The sequence below is a fragment of the Scyliorhinus torazame genome, chromosome 28, assembly GCF_047496885.1.
Source record: "Scyliorhinus torazame isolate Kashiwa2021f chromosome 28, sScyTor2.1, whole genome shotgun sequence".
In the NCBI taxonomy this organism is placed as follows: domain Eukaryota; kingdom Metazoa; phylum Chordata; class Chondrichthyes; order Carcharhiniformes; family Scyliorhinidae; genus Scyliorhinus; species Scyliorhinus torazame.
This window is the reverse complement of record NC_092734.1, coordinates 31,049,347-31,066,076: the sequence shown is the minus strand read 5'-3', so window position 1 is coordinate 31,066,076 and position 16,730 is coordinate 31,049,347. Positions and strand designations below refer to the sequence as shown.

The following is a 16,730-nucleotide window of genomic DNA, read 5'->3' as shown; positions in this document are numbered from 1 at the left end:
GCGTCCGCACACGCACTGCGCCTGTATACATACACGATCATTATCTGAACTGGAAAGATTTGCAGGGCTGTGTAGGATATATGCAGTGCGTGCACATATGCAGTGCACGTGGGAAGGGACAAAAGTGGCATTAGGTGAATTGCTCTTGCACAGAGCTTTCAGGGTCACAATAGGCCCAATGATGACCGCCCCTGCTGTAATCCTACTCAAGTTATGTATGTATTTTTGAAAATAAAGTTGTGTTAATGTATACAGTCTAGAAATTAGGTATTTTTCACTTGGGTTTTGGTTGCCAGTGTCTGTAATGAGTCACATATCTAGACGCAGTGCACTCTCTGCTCCAACGATAGATTTCAGCTCCAATCTCACCACACCATGCATCTTTTCTTTTCCCACTGCACTCAGTTCCTTAATACAATTGCCAATGGGGGACCAGTTTTAAGTCATATTCACTGGGGTTGTGATTGGCAAAACCCACTTCACGTTGGCCCGATGTAATCCACAGATCAAAGAAGCTTTCATCCCATTGGAGTCAACTGCATTTGAACCGGCGTGTGAAAGCCCAGTGTCTGCTGCTTCAGCCAAGCCTCCCCGTGTTCTATGATTGAAACAACGCATTTTCTGCGCTGACCCATTTTAAGTGTATTTTCCCCACATTGCAAGCCCCCAATTGGCGGCTGACTCATGGTGACTGACATGTTAGGTTGTCTTTTGTGCCTATGTCACGTGTCCTAGAGATTAATAGAGGATTATTGAAACTTTGGCCCTTCATACTCTAGGAAACATTTAGGTAGATTCTGTCATTTATTTTATTACCTGTGTATTATTATATCTAGAAGCCATCTCTGCTATTTAATCAGATTTTTAATCAGTGAGGGAATCCAGGGTAATGGGGATAAGCGGGAAAGTGGAGTTGAGGATTATCATATCAGATCAGTCATGATCTCATTGAATGGCAGTGCAGACTCGATGGGCCGAATGGCCTACTTCTGCTCCTACGTCTTATGGTCTGTAACCTCTTACAACCCTCTGAGATATTTGTGCTGCTCCAATTCTGATCTCTGACCTCTTGCGCCTCCCTAATTCTCTCTGCTCCACTACCAGTCGAAATGCCTTCGACTGCCCGGCTCCAACCCTCTAGAACATCTTCCCTAAATCTCTCCACCTCCCTCCTCCTCTGAGATGCTCTTGGGCTACCTGTCTGAATATGAAGCACCTTGGGTCATTTTATTGTGGTATAGGTACTGTGTAAATGCAAATTATTGGCGTTAGGCACAGCGTAGGTTTTAGGCCTTTTAATTTCCAGTGTCCTTTCCAAATTCAGATTTGTTTGGCCTGTCTGGATTAACAATGGTCTGGATACTTGATGTGTCCCTGTCAATTCTCCTGTACGTTGGACAGAGCATAAGAATGAGAAATGCACTGCTGTTGTTTGAGGTTTGAATACAGGAGCCATGAACGTTAGTTCATGCTGATATTTTATGTGAACTGCATTGTTGTTAAGGGGGGATGAACAAAAAAGGTAAAGATAAATACATTGCTGTAATGCCTGAACTTTGATTTATTTTGATGTTTTTCTCCTCCTACCCCCCAGCCTTTTCACAATTCCAGAATTTCGGACAGCAGAAGGTTCCTCCAAGTGGACTCCCAGCCTATCCTCTTCAGAATCCTTTGCCAGGTTCAGGGTTGACTGGTCCGTCACTACCGACAGCCTCTCTCAGCGGTCCGACAATGCCTGGTGTCTCCCTGCCGGGACCATCGCTCATGACCCCCACCTCTATGTCCTCCTATCAACCTTCTAACCCACTGCCACCCAGCCACGGTACACAGCCTGGCACACTGCCAACCTATCCAGGCCATCACCAGCATCAGCCCCACCCTCCTACGTCTCTACCAGGCATCCACTCTACTTTTCCCCACCCTACTGGAACAGGAGGCCCCGGAGCTCCCTCCTCCAAACCGTTCACGTCTGCAGCTGTTCCTCCTCCTCCTCCAACAGGTACTCAGTCTATAGATGCTACCATGCTCTCTGCCACATTAGGTATACGCATTAATTGGACCCATGCCACACTATGCATGAAATTTGAAAATGCTACAAGATGACGCGTTCATACGTTTCTGACCAGCATGTAGTGTTTAGCTATCGGTGAGCTGAACCTGCAAGATGCGAAAAACATACCCACAGATCTGGGCTAGTTTTCAAAGAACAGTTGACAGTCCATTCTTGGACGCAGCAAAGTCAAAAGCCGTGCGTAAATTTCTGATTCAAGAGCACAGCAAATAATACAACACTTAGCGCCTGGTTTAAGCAAAGAAGAGAAATCCCTGTTGTAAAAATCCCAGCGGAGCAATACGTACGATATTTAATAGTTCTGCGGCTTTCATTGTGTTTGGATATTTACAGGTGTGAATTTAAGGTATCATTGCACACTCCTCTCCCCCGCCCCCCATTTCCAAGAATTCTGTTTTCCCCCCACTCCCACCCTCCGTCTTCCTTTCCACAGAATGAGCGGCTTTTCCAACACTGTTTGGCCAAAGAATAGCAGAACATCAGACTTCATGCCTGATGTTCTCGGCTCATTCAGTGAATGGTGCCTGGAAGATTGAGGGCAAGGTGCAAAGAGAACAATCTCAGGAATTGTTCCTTCTGAAAACTAGCCCCATTTGCTCCTGAACCATCTAATCTTTAAGGAAGATGCAATTCTGTTGAAAGAGTCGCGGCCTTGCAGGTCTTCAGCTTTGCACGGACCTCTTTGGATTTATAGCCAGTTGTTCTTCACGCCACTTGTGCATGGCTAGGCATGCAAAGCCGAGAGGAAAGCCTTCTAAATGTCGAACCATATTAATCGCTGGATTAATGCATAAATTAATTTGCTGCAGATAAGAATGCTATGGGGTTTATCATTCATTAGGATGTGGGTGTCACTGGCAAGTCCATTTGTTGTTGCCCATCCCTAAATGCCCTTGAGCTAAGTGGCTTGCCAAGCCATGGCAGAGGGTAGTTAAGAGTCAATCACGTATTCGTGGGTCTGGAGTTGCATGTAAGCCAGACCAGGGTAAAAGCAGCAGATTCCCTTCCCAAGAGGACATTAGTGAACCAGTTGGATTTTCATGGCAATTGATGATCGTTTCATGGTCACCAGAATACCTTTCAATTCCAGGTTTCATGAATTGAACTTCAGTTTGGTTTGAACCCACGTCCCCAGGCCTTTAGCCAGGACCTCTGGCTAACTAGCCCACCAACATTACCGCTGTGCCCCCAACGTTCTCCAGTGATGTTCTTTGGTTCTTGTTGGCAGCTGTTGATTGTAGCACTTGTGTGAGACTGCAGTTTAATCCATCCACCGGTCATCCGAACGAAGACTCCCCTGGAGTTGTAAATAAATAATTTCCTCCTCGTAAAAACTGAGCTATAGGAACATGTTGCTTACCTGTGAAGGGACATGGAGAGTGGAGAAAGCTCTGTTAAAGGTTAGGTGGGGTTACGGGGATAGGGTGGAGGTGTGGGCTTAGGTCGGGTGCTCTGTCCAAGGGGCAGTGCAGACTCGATGGGCCGAATGGCCTCCTTTTGCACGACAGATTCTATGATTCTAGCTAATACAGGGGAAGATGGCTGGGGTTTGAGGGTGACTTTTTGCAACCTTGATTTGAGTAAAATTGACAAATGAATATGAACAATTGACTTGGCTGTCATAACAGTTCCAAATCAGCGCAAGTCCCCAAGATTACTCATTTTATCAAAACCTTGAATTGTTTCTTAGATTTGTTGTAAGTGCACTGGCTGAATTATTTGAGCCGCTCAGAAATGGCTTTCAAAGAAGACGTGGAAATAAACATTATGGATAACTGAAATAAAGTTTATTTTTATTTTTGAAGATCATGTAGGAGCCCGGAATATAATTCATTTCCTCCCTTTCCCTCCACTCCCGTCAAGTTTCAGATGCAAGTCTGGCAGGTTGTGAGGCGCCAAGTGGACGGCATAACATCACCACTGAGGGACAGAGGAAGGGGGCGAATGATTCCTGTGTATCTCCTGTTGATTGATTGGCAATAATACTGCAGATTTCTAGGGGCTGTTTACCCTCCTTCAGAAGGAAGGAAGAACGGAGAGTGTTGCAATAAGTCTGAATAGATGGCCATTCATTCTCGAATTAGTATTTTAAAACCCCTTTTAATCTGATCTCTTGCTGTCAGTTTTTATTTTAGGGTACATTAAATAGTACGAATCCCTATACATTAACTCTTAGCTGAGAACGCAGATTCTACCATCACAGCTCTGTACCAGCTACTATTATTGTGCCAGGAGATAGGTCTGCATTTTTCTCTCTCCTTGTCGAGGAAGATCTTTAGGCAAGATTGTGAGCCTGCATTTGAGAGAATCACGGATGCAGTTGTGCATCCTATTATTCTCCGGCATATTGATACGCAAGCCTACTGTGTCAAGAATTCATCGCCTCTGTTGGCCACTCAGATTTAATTACAATTGAAATTAATTATTTTGCCAAATCATATTTGAATTGCTACTGATTTACTGTAAATCTGTACCATAAATACTGGGGGGAAAAAACAGCAATACAGATAAATATATTGTTATGGGAGAGGTGTTTTCAGAAGAATGTTTCCAGCCTCTTGCCTCACGTTTCTCAGTGTGCCCAAGTGGGATGGGGTGTCTGGGACACTTGGCCCTGTCTAGTATTATGTGGGGTACAAGGAGAGTATTGCATGCCACAATACTCTTGGCCTCAAAATCATGCACAGCTCAAGTCATTTCTAAGAACATTACAATCTGTTATATTGCAGATTGTTTTATGTTCTCGCTCGCACTCCATGCTTCACTGGGCTATCTATCCGCCAATTCACATTCTATTGTATCCATTATTATTTGTTACTTCATTACTTCAGGGTCTCCAGTAATGTCCATATGTAGAGAAAAGGTAGAACTTGTTGCAGTTAGATTTGAGTATGCGACATATCAGATTATATTTATGTATCATGTTTAACTGGGGATCTCTACATTCTGAGTCTACTGTAAATGTACTTGTACATTATTGGAGCGCCGAGTTTTGATGGATTGCATCAAACATGTATGGTGAGTATTGCGAATAGAACTATAGTTGCAGGTAGATGCATTGGAGTCTTTAGTTAATGTCCTTAATTACTCATCGTTATTTAGAATAAGGGACAGGTCATTTAGGATCAAGATGAGGAATTTCTTCACTTGTGGCGAATCTTTGGAATTCTTCACCCCATCGGGCTATGGGGACTCGGTCATTGAGTATATTCAAGACGGAGGTCGATAGATTCCTCGATATTCAAGATATCAAGGGATATGGCGATCTTGTGGGAAAATGGCGCTGAGGTAGAAGATCAACTATGATCTTGTTGAATGACTGAGCAGGCTCGAGGGGCAGAATGGTCAATTCCTGCTCCAAGGGACAGCACGGTAGCACAAGTGGATAGCACTGTGGCTTCACAGCGCCAGGGTCCCAGGTTCGATTCTCTGCTGGGTCACTGTCTGTGCGGAGTCTGCACGTTCTCCCCGTGTCTGTGTGGGTTTCGTCCGGGTGCTCCGGTTTCCTCCCACAGTCCAAAGATGTGCAGGTTAGGTGGATTGGCCATGATAAATTGCCCTTAGTGACCAAAAAAGGTTAGGAGGGGTTATTGGGTTACAGGTGGAAGTGAGGGCCTAAGTGGGTCGGTGGCCTCCTTCTGCACTGTATGGTCTATGTCTATTTCCTATGTCCCTACGGCACTGTTAGGGGACAGTATCATTGATTCGGATCCCATCCAAGATCCATACTGAGTATATTATGAAAGTTCTGTTTGTAGAAGGTGATGGCAACATCCCGCTAATAAAACAGTGCCCTATGATGTAAGCCTCATGGGAAACCATCTGTTCCTAAGAGGCGTACAAATAATAGGATCTTCAATGAAGAAAGTGAAAGATATGAAACAACCCTACTGTTTTCATAGAATTTACAGTGCAGAAGGAGGCCATTCGGCCCATCGAGTCTGCACCAGCTCTTGGAAAGAGCACCCTACCCAAGGTCAACACCTCCACCCTATCCCCATAACCCAGTAACCTACCCAACACTAAGGGCAATTTTGGACACTAAGGGCAATTTATCATGGCCAATCCACCTAACCTGTCCCTGCTGATTTTACCTGCAGGAAGTACTGCTATCTCCAGCTTCTCCAAGACCGAGTTAGGGAACTGGAGCTGGAGTTGGAAGAACTTCGGATCATTCGGGAGGCAGAGGGGGTCATAGATAGCAGCTTCAGGGAATTAGTTACACCAAAGATTGGAGATAGATGGGTAACTGTAAGAGGGACTGGGAAGAAGCAGTCAGTGCAGGGATCCCCTGTGGTCGTTCCCCTGAGAAACAAGTATACCGCTTTGGATACTTGTGGGGGGGGGGGAACTTACCAGGGGTAAGCCATGGGGTACGGGCCTCTGGCACGGAGTCTGTCCCTGTTGCTCAGAAGGGAAGGGGGGAGAGGAGCAGAGCATTAGTAATTGGGGACTCGATAGTCAGGGGCACAGATAGGAGATTTTGTGGGAGCGTGAGAGACTCACGTTTGGTATGTTGCCTCCCAAGTGCAAGGGTACGTGATGTCTCGGATCGTGTTTGCCGGGTCCTTGGGGGGAGGGGGAGCAGCCCCAAGTCGTGGTCCACATTGGCACTAACGACATAGGTAGGAAAGGGGACAAGGATGTCAGGCAGGCTTTCAGGGAGCTAGGATGGAAGCTCAGAACTAGAACAAACAGAGTTGTCATCTCTGGTGATAGTGAGATGAGGAATAGGGAGAGAGAGCAATTAAACACGTGGCTACAGGGATGGTGCAGGCGGGAGGGATTCAGATTTCTGGATAACGGGCTCTTTCTGGGGAAGGTGGGACCTCTACAGATAGGATGGTCTACATCTGAACCTGAGGGGCACAAATATCCTGGGGGGGAGATTTGTTCGTGCTCTTTGGGGGGGTTTAAACTAATGCAGCAGGGGCATGGGAACCTGGATTGTAGTTTTAGGGTAAGGGAGAATGAGAGTATAGAGGTCAGGAGCACAGATTTGACGTCGCAGGAGGGGGCCAGTGTTCAGGTAGGTGGTTTGAAGTGTGTCTACTTCAATGCCAGGTGTATACGAAATAAGGTAGGGGAACTGGCAGCATGGGTTGGTACCTGGGACTTCGATGTTGTGGCCATTTCGGAGACATGGATAGAGCAGGGACAGGAATGGATGTTGCAGGTTCCGGGGCTTAGGTGTTTTAGTAAGCTCAGAGAAGGAGGCAAAAGAGGGGGAGGTGTGGCACTGCTAGTCAAGAGCAGTATTACGGTGGCGGAGAGGATGCTAGATGGGGACTCATCTTCCGAGGTAGTATGGGCTGAGGTTAGAAACATGAAAGGAGAGGTCACACTGTTGGGAGTCTTCTATAGGCCTCCAAATAGTTCTAGGGATGTAGAGGAAAGGATGGCGAGGATGATCCTGGATAAGAGCGAAAGTAACAGGGTAGTTATTATGGGAGACTTTAACTTTCCAAATATTGACTGGAAAAGATATAGTTCGATTACATTAGATGGGTCATTTTTTGTACAGTGTGTGCAGGAGGGTTTCCTGACACAATATGTTGACAGGCCAACAAGAGGCAAGGCCACGTTGGATTTGGTTTTGGGTAATGAACCAGGCCAGGTGTTGGATTTGGAGGTAGGAGAGCACTTTGGGGACAGTGACCACAATTCGGTGACGTTTACGTTAATGATGGAAAGGGATAAGTATACACCGCAGGGCAAGAGTTATAGCTGGGGGAAGGGCAATTATGATGCCATTAGACGTGACTTGGGGGGGATAAGGTTGAGAAGTAGGCTGCAAGTGTTGGGCACACTGGATAAGTGGAGCTTGTTCAAGGATCAGCTACTGCGTGTTCTTGATAAGTATGTACCGGTCAGGCAGGGAGGAAGGCGTCGAGCGAGGGAACCGTGGTTTACCAAAGAAGTGGAATCTCTTGTTAAGAGGAAGAAGGAGGCCTATGTGAAGATGAGGTGTGAAGTTTCAGTTGGGGCGATGGATAGTTACAAGGTAGCGAGGAAGGATCGAAGAGAGCTAACACGAGCAAGGAGGGGACATGAGAAGTATTTGGCAGGTAGGATCAAGGTAAACCCAAAAGCTTTCTATAGGTATGTCAGGAATAAGCGAATGACTAGGGAAAGAGTAGGACCAGTCAAGGACAGGGATGGGAAGTTGTGTGTGGAGTCTGAAGAGATAGGCGAGATACTAAATGAATATTTTTCGGCAGTATTCACTCAGGAAAAAGATAATGTTGTGGAGGAGAATGCTGAGACCCAGGCTATTAGAATAGATGGCATTGAGGTACGTAGGGAAGAGGTGTTGGCAATTCTGGACAGGCTGAAAATAGATAAGTCCCCGGGTCCTGATGGGATTTATCCTAGGATTCTCTGGGAGGCCAGGGAAGAGATTGCTGGACCTTTGGCTTTGATTTTTATGTCATCATTGGCTACAGGAATAGTGCCAGAGGACTGGAGGATAGCAAATGTGGTCCCTTTGTTCAAAAACGGGAGCAGAGACAACCCCGGCAACTATAGACCGGTGAGCCTCACGTCTGTAGTGGGTAAAGTCTTGGAGGGGATTATAAGAGACAAGATTTATAATCATCTAGATAGGAATAATATGATCAGGGATAGTCAGCATGGCTTTGTGAAGGGTAGGTCATGCCTCACAAACCTTATCGAGTTCTTTGAGAAGGTGACCGAACAGGTAGACGAGGGTAGAGCAGTTGATGTGGTGTATATGGATTTCAGCAAAGCGTTTGATAATGTTCCCCACGGTAGGCTATTGCAGAAAATACGGAGGCTGGGGATTGAGGGTGATTTAGAGATGTGGATCAGAAATTGGCTAGCTGAAAGAAGACAGAGGGTGGTGGTTGATGGTAAATGTTCAGAATGGAGTTCAGTTACAAGTGGAGTACCACAAGGATCTGTTCTGGGGCCGTTGCTGTTTGTCATTTTTATCAATGACCTCGAGGAAGGCGCAGAAGGGTGGGTGAGTAAATTTGCAGACGATACTAAAGTCGGTGGTGTTGTCGATAGTGTGGAAGGATGTAGCAGGTTACAGAGGGATATAGATAAGCTGCAGAGCTGGGCTGAGAGGTGGCAAATGGAGTTTAATGTAGAGAAGTGTGAGGTGATTCACTTTGGAAGGAATAACAGAAATGCAGAATATTTGGCTAATGGTAAAGTTCTTGAAAGTGTGGATGAGCAGAGGGATCTAGGTGTCCATGTACATAGATCCCTGAAAGTTGCCACCCAGGTTGATAGGGTTGTGAAGAAGGCCTATGGAGTGTTGGCCTTTATTGGTAGAGGGATTGAGTTCCGGAGTCAGGAGGTCATGTTGCAGCTGTACAGAACTCTGGTACGGCCGCATTTGGAGTATTGCATACAGTTCTGATCACTGCATTATAGGAAGGACGTGGAGGCTTTGGAGAGGGTGCAGAGGAGATTTACCAGGATGTTGCCTGGTATGGAGGGAAAATCTTATGAGAAAAGGCTGATGGACTTGAGGTTGTTTTCGTTGGAGACAAGAAGGTTAAGAGGAGACTTAATAGAGGCATACAAAATGATCAGGGGGTTAGATAGGGTGGACAGTGAGAGCCTTCTCCCGCGGATGGAAATGGCTGGCACGAGGGGACATAGCTTTAAACTGAGGGGTAATAGATATAGGACAGAGGTCAGAGGTAGGTTCTTTACGCAAAGAGTAGTGAGGCCGTGGAATGCCCTACCTGCTACAGTAGTGAACTCGCCAACATTGAGGGCATTTAAAAGTTTACTGGATAAACATATGGATGATAATGGCATAGTGTAGGTTAGATGGCTTTTGTTTCGGTGCAACATCGTGGGCCGAAGGGCCTGTACTGCGCTGTATCGTTCTATGTTCTAACCTGCACATCTTTGGACTGGGAGGAAACCGGAGCACCCGGAGGAAACCCACGCACACACGGGGAGGATGTGCAGACTCCACACAGACAGTGACCCAAGCGGGAATCGAACCTGGGACCCTGGAGCTGTGAAGCAATTGTGCTATCCACAATGCTACTGTGCTGCGGTTGTTCTTGTGGTTAGATAAACCTATTGGTTTGTGCTAGCTGGGCCTAGCTATCCTAATTTTAAAAAATAAATTTAGAGTACCCAATTCATTTTTTTCCCATTAAGGGGCAACTTAGCGCGGCCAATCCACCTACCTTGCACATCTTTGGGTTGTGGGGGCGAAACCCACGCAAGCACGGGGAGAATGTGCAAACTCCACACGGACAGTGACCCAGAGCCGGGATTGGATCTGGGACCTTGGTGCCGTGAGACGGCAATGCTAACCACTGCGCCACCGTGCTGTCCCGCTATCCTAATCTAATCCTAAAGTTACTCTAGTTCACAAGACATGATCTACTTTCCACCATGCAATAATAACAATTTGTCACTATTTAGCCAATCGGTCTCTGTTATCTCTTGGAATGAACTAGTGCAGGGAACACTTATTCTTATCCAAAAATCTGATCCTGACCATTATCATCTACTGGTGCAACAGCTAATGGGGTGAATATTTCAGCAGGTCTTGGCAATGTGGTGTTCTACTCTTCAAATCCTCTCCAGAGATGACAGCGGGGCTAAAATATCCAGACGTCTGTTGTGAAATTCCCCAACTTTGCTGAACCAAGTGCCTCACCTGAACAGGCCTACCAAACCTTTCCTCATATTAACCAGACTGCGTCGCCTGACACAGCTTTATGCTGCCGTAATACAACTGTTTAGAATTAGCAAGCAAATAACTAAACTACATGGAGTTCACCTTGTGACAGTTTGCAAAATGTAACCCTGGTTTATCTATGATTGCAGATAATTTCCTGCCCTAATTCCTCTTTTTATCTAAGAAGGAATTTGCTAGTGCCGGCATTCTGGTTCATAGAACGTACAGTGCAGAATACGGCCATTCGGCCCATCAAGACTGCATCGACCCACTTAAGCCCTCACTTCCGCCCTATCCCTGTCACCCAATAACCCCATCTAACCTTTTTGGTCACTAAGGGCAATTTATCATGGCCAATCCACCTAACCTGCACGTCTTTGGACTGTGGGAGGAAACCCACGCAGACACGGGGAGAACGTGCAGACTCCGCACAGACAGTGACCCAGAGGGGAATCGAACCTGGGACACTGGCGCTGTGAAGCTACAGTGCTATCCACTTGTACTACCGTGCTGCCCACAAAATATTCTACCGTTTCAGGAGGATTTAGTATATCAACTCAGACACGACCATGTTAACAAGGGCTGTAAATTAACTGAACAATCTGCTCCGACTGTTTAAGGCGTGAGGTTCTCAAGGTTTTGGTATCGGATAAAGGCCTGCAGACCATTGTCCATAGCTGCTCGCAGGCCCCCTCAGCTGCCAGAGTTCGCCTGCGGGGTTCCCTTTTTTATTTGTGGCCCACGTTTGACTCTTTGGTTCCCCCACCATTGGCTAGTGCTATTTACTTCTTTCGGACTGATGTGTCGCTTCTGCTCAATTCTGCTGTTAGGTTGGCGTGTCAATTCTATAAGAGGGGGCAGTGCTGCATGCTTCTTGACCAAAGTACTCGCCCGGATTGCATGATGGTAAAGGATGGCAACTTGTGGATGTATGCTGCAAGGCTTGGTGTTCTTTGCTATGTGCCCTGTGTCTTGGTAAACACAAAGGAGAGTAGCCACCTCTCGTCCCCTTGTTCTAATATCTATATATATATAGTTGGCTGAATTAGTATTTATCTGCTTGTGTGTAGTATGCTGAGTGTTATTTTGATTATCCATAGAACCTTCCCTGTATTCTTTGGTTTTTCAGGATTCCTTCCATGGCTACAAAACCGCTCTTGTGCATCAGGTGAAAGGATAACAAGTGTCCTGGCTGGATCAGCTAGCCTTGTATGATGGATTTTCTATTGAAACGCTAGTGTTCTTCATGGCCTGTATCTCTCTCTATACATCCGAGATCTTTTAGATTTTTCACATCCGTTTTCACTCCTTTTCTTACAGAAAGGGTTCTTCTGTACAAATCAAAGATTAAGCTATAAACTGGTCTTAAATCTCTTGCACACAGTATGAAGAACACTGCTGTTCCTTTTGTTCACTTCACATTTAAAAAAAAAAACCAAATAGTTCAATTTCTTAATTGGCGTGTTTTCTGAGAATTATTTGAAGTTGCTTTTGCGACTAACATGAGCTGGGATTCATGAATTATGTTGCACCGATCCACTTTTCATTGAAGCTTTCGTTTTGTTTTCCTTTTCGTTATTTTTCCTTCATTTCGACAACCCCCCCCCCCTCCCCACTTCCCCATTACCCATTAAGTTCGATATTTCTTCATTTCCAAGTTAGGCAGGTGCCCTCCTCTGCGTGCCCGACCTATTGATGATGAAAATGCCTAACAATGCACTTGAAGACTTGTACTAATAACTTAGTAATTAATGGGTGGTCCATTGTGGGCTTCAACTGACCTCTGTGGTAAGGTCACAGACTTTGTGATGAAAGGTTGTCCCTGCTGAGATTCATCTTGAGGTTGTGACTGTACATCAAACAATGCATTGATGGTACAGGGGCGGCAATGGAAAACTTTAAATATATCATTATGCCCAACCCAGTGCTTTTCAAAGATTCGTTCAGGGAGCCCGGGGGTAGATTATGCTAAAGTGCTCTCTGGTACCAAGAGGGGACCGTGTCTGAAAGCATTAAAACGTTGAAGCTTTGCGATGTTGACTTTTATCATGCAAAATAAAAAAGCAATAAATGCCGAGAGTGAGCTCGATGTAATAGTATTGAAGTGATTGCAGACTTTTTTTTTGTTGAAAAAGCGTCTTTGTCAGCGGTGTGACACACGAGGTCTCTTTGCATATACACGGTCTCATGTTATTTACTTTAAATAGGTTTCCAGGACGGATGGAATGATCCTCCTGCGGTACGGGCTGGGCAAAGAAAGAAAATGGTGAGTCACACGTTCGCGCTAATCATACAACCTGTGTTTTTACTGCCGTTGCGAGCAATTGGCATTATGCACCCTCGCACCTCAAATGAAATTCTGCATCTTCTGGTGGTCACGGGGAGCGTGCAGGAGGCAAATAGGAGCCGTAACTAGGACATTATTCCCATGGTCTCACTTTCCAATTTCCTCCACTCCATTGGACACTCTGGCATCATTCACTGCGCGCACACACACACACGCAGACTGACCTGTCCTTCCTTGCACACAAGCTCCACCGTTTGTTTATCACCCCAAAGCTGCGTTGACACAAAAGTGATACTTTTCCGCTTGACTGAAGTAGGTTTCTAAAATATGAATTACTGCTGCGTATTTTGCCACATGATTGAGTTTTTCCTCATTTGCAAGTCTTCCAACATCAGCCGTGTCAAAGGAAGTGTAAAATGTTAAAACTTGGGCTTGGAGGGGATGGGGGAGTAATGTTGGTGTCCACCATTTTAAGCCTCAAAATAATATTTCCAAAAACATTTGCAATGGAAACTGGATCTTGTTGAAGTGGCCTTCTTGCCTTCGTGTCAAACTTATATTAACTAAAATTAAGTTCTTTTGCTGCTGGATAGTAACAATTTGGACATATCGCTCTTACAATAACGGGGATTTCTTGCGAATTGTCGCACCCATGTAAATAGTACTTCTGTATTTCTGTATGACCCCCATCATGTGGCTCCACTTGTGAAATATTGCTTTGACCTATCTTTAAGAATATAACATGAGAAATAGGAACGGGAGCAGGTCATTCTGCCCCTCTGTCCTGCTGTGCCATTCAATTAGGTCATGGATAATGTGATTGTGGCTTCAACTCAACCTTCTTGCCTTGAATATATTCAATGACCCAATCTCCACTGCTCTCTGAGGGAGAGAATGCCAAAAATGAGCAACCCTCTCGGACAGAAGCAATTCCTCCTCGTCCCTGTCTTAAATGGGCGACTCCCTTATTTTGAAACTGTGCCCGCCAGTTCTAGATGTCCCCCAGCGGGGAAACATCCTCTCAGCCCCTAACCTTTTGCATCTTCATCCTTTTGCACACGTCTTTTGAGATTACGTGAAAAGCCGACCTTTGTTCTTGGAAAATTCACGTATTATCATTTAATATCTGACAAGTGTTACTGGGAGAGCTCCAGATTAGCTGAGCCAATGACTGCCTGAACCGTACACCACCCTGCCTGAGCACAGTCATTTTATATTTTCCACCACAAATCTGCCCACTCTGTCTGGGAACTAAATCCCTTGTTAAAAGCATTCAACGCGCCCTATTTACTTATCTTTCTTGAGAAGCCAGGAAAGAGTCCAGTGTGCAAGAAGACCTAGGCTCGTCAGACCAGCCAGGGTTGGAAACGGGTGCGGAGGCAGATGTTGTAGCCTTCGCCTCGTTGATCGCCCGAAGGCGGATCCTGTTGGGATGAAGAGCAGCCTCTCCACCCTGTGCCCTGGTATGGCGGGGGGACCTGTTGGAATTCTTGACTCTTGAGAAGGTTAAGTTTGAACTGAGGGGAAGGATGGAGGGGTTCTACAATTCATGGGCATTATTCATCATGCACTTTCAAGAACTGGATAACATCGAACATTAGTTGGGGGGGGTGGGTGGGTGGGAGGGGAGGGGGGTGGTGTGTGTTGATGGTGACTATGGGTGATTCCTAATCCCTTTTTGTCATTTGTTTATCTGAACATGCGGGCCAATGTTTGGGGTCTGGTGGGAAGATGGGATCATTGTTATTGATCTGGGGATTGACATATTTGTTACTGATTATTGTTTATTGTTGGTGGGTGTAAATTTGGGAGAAAATGTGAAAAAGGAGGAGAATGAAGAGATTTTTTTTTTTTAAAAAGAAGACCCAGGCGTAAAACGATAGAAGAGGAATTGAGTTGGTTCAAGATGCACCAACAAAGAAGGAAATAGCTTGCATTTATGCAGTGCCGTGACATCCATAGCAATATAGGGACAGGAGGAGGCCATTCAGCCTCTCGAGCCTGTCCCGCCATTCAATTAGATCATGGTTGATCTGTGACCTAACTCCATTTACCTGTCTTTGGCCCATATCCCTTAATAATAATAATCGCTTATTGTCACAAGTAGGCTTCAATGAAGTTACTGTGAAAAGCCCCATATCTTTGCTTAACAAAAATCCATCTATCTCAGATTAAAAATTAACAACTGTTCTAGCTTCGAATGCTGTTTGTGGGAGAGGGTTCCAAACCCTTTGAGTGAAGACGTTCTTCCCAACATAACTCCTGAACAGTCAAGCCCTCATTTTTAGTCTGTGCCCCCGAGTTTTAGAATCTCCAACCAGTGGAAATAGTTTATCTTTATCTACCCTGTCTGTCCCTGTTAATATCCTGAAGACTTCGATCCAATCACCATTCCAAGTGCCCTGAGGATGTGGCGACTGACTAGCCCATTTCAGAGCGCAGTTAAAAGCCACTCATTTTAATGTGTGACTGGGTGTCATAGTAAGGACACCAGGTCCCCTTTTCTAAAGGATATGAGTGAACCAGTTAGTCATTTACAGTCTTTATCAGCTTCATGGTTGCCTTTTATTGATATCCGTTTTTATTTGCCGATTAATTTTGAAATTGTATTTCTCAAACTAACATGCTGGATTTAAACCCATTCTCTGAAAAATCTGGCGGTGCCTTAGGTAACCGTTAGCTACCGTACCCTGGAATCCGCATTCACCATTGAAGTCTAAACCACACCCACACCAGAAAATCCAGGCTATGAAGTTTAAATCCACATTCCCATTAATTTGTGCACATCTCAAACTGTGCACGCTAATGGATATGCAATTTTGAGTAACTGTTTGGGGTTGTGGGGTGAGATCAGAACACACAATTCTTTTGTGGGGAAGAGCATCTGAGCAGCTAATGCTTCCTTGGGGGATCTGAATAAACTACAAATGGGATTTGAAAGCCTTTGAAGCTTCCAGTTTGTTTTGATTGGATTTTATTGTCAAGTATATCTACTTCATTGGGTGAAAGAATCAAGCGAATGATCCAAGGAAGGGATTATAGATGGTGGAGGAAAAGGGCTGGTCATGTGAAACTTGGGTTGTTCGTTTATACTGCTCTATAATGCCAGTCAAAGTAGGAGGTATCTTTTTTTTAATGTCGACAGTAATCCTCTACCCTAATCTCTCCTTCTCCTCTGCTCCCAACAGATAGCACAAGAGCAAAATAAGCCATTTTATCAAATAAGAACAATCAAACTTCCAAATCTGAATTGAGTCCGCTTGAGTGCTGGTTGAATTCATACAAAGTTAAACTTTATTTGGGGAAGCACCGAGTGTTTGTTGGTCCTGCTCGAAATGATTTGGCTGTTTTGAAGGCGAAAGCTGTCCTCCATCTTACTGGGCCTATAATTGCCTTCAGTAGATTTTACAGTTCAGCTGAGTGACATGATGAGCTTAGGGGGTTAATCTGAAAATCCTTTTAGCTCTGGATTCATGGAACCATTAACTGCAATTTCAGTTTGTGGTGATGTCTCCGCAGTGCCTGTAGTTCAGTCAGTCTGTGTCACTTGTAGTTACTGTCAGATGTGTTAACATTGTGCCAGTGATGTTAACCCTTCAAACGGCATGTTTCAACATTGATTGGGGAACCGTCAAGGGACAGAATAACCCAAATATGTCCAAGGAAAGTGAAGATCCCAATGATCTTTTAAG

The 16,730-nt window shown here is 45.2% G+C and overlaps 1 protein-coding gene across 5 annotated transcripts in view; it reads left to right on the top strand.

Annotated features, from left to right (window-relative positions):
• sec31b (SEC31 homolog B, COPII coat complex component) overlaps positions 1-16,730 on the top strand; it is a 138,993-nt gene that overhangs the window by 102,586 nt on the left and 19,677 nt on the right. For 4 of the 5 annotated variants that reach the window (XM_072491798.1, XM_072491801.1, XM_072491800.1 and 1 more), the window contains 3 exons: positions 1,595-1,999; positions 11,881-11,919; positions 12,959-13,017. In XM_072491798.1, the coding sequence (XP_072347899.1) occupies positions 1,595-1,999; positions 11,881-11,919; positions 12,959-13,017 (503 nt within the window). The remainder of the gene's footprint in view (positions 1-1,594; positions 2,000-11,880; positions 11,920-12,958; positions 13,018-16,730) is intronic. The other variant, XM_072491799.1, reaches the window with a different exon arrangement.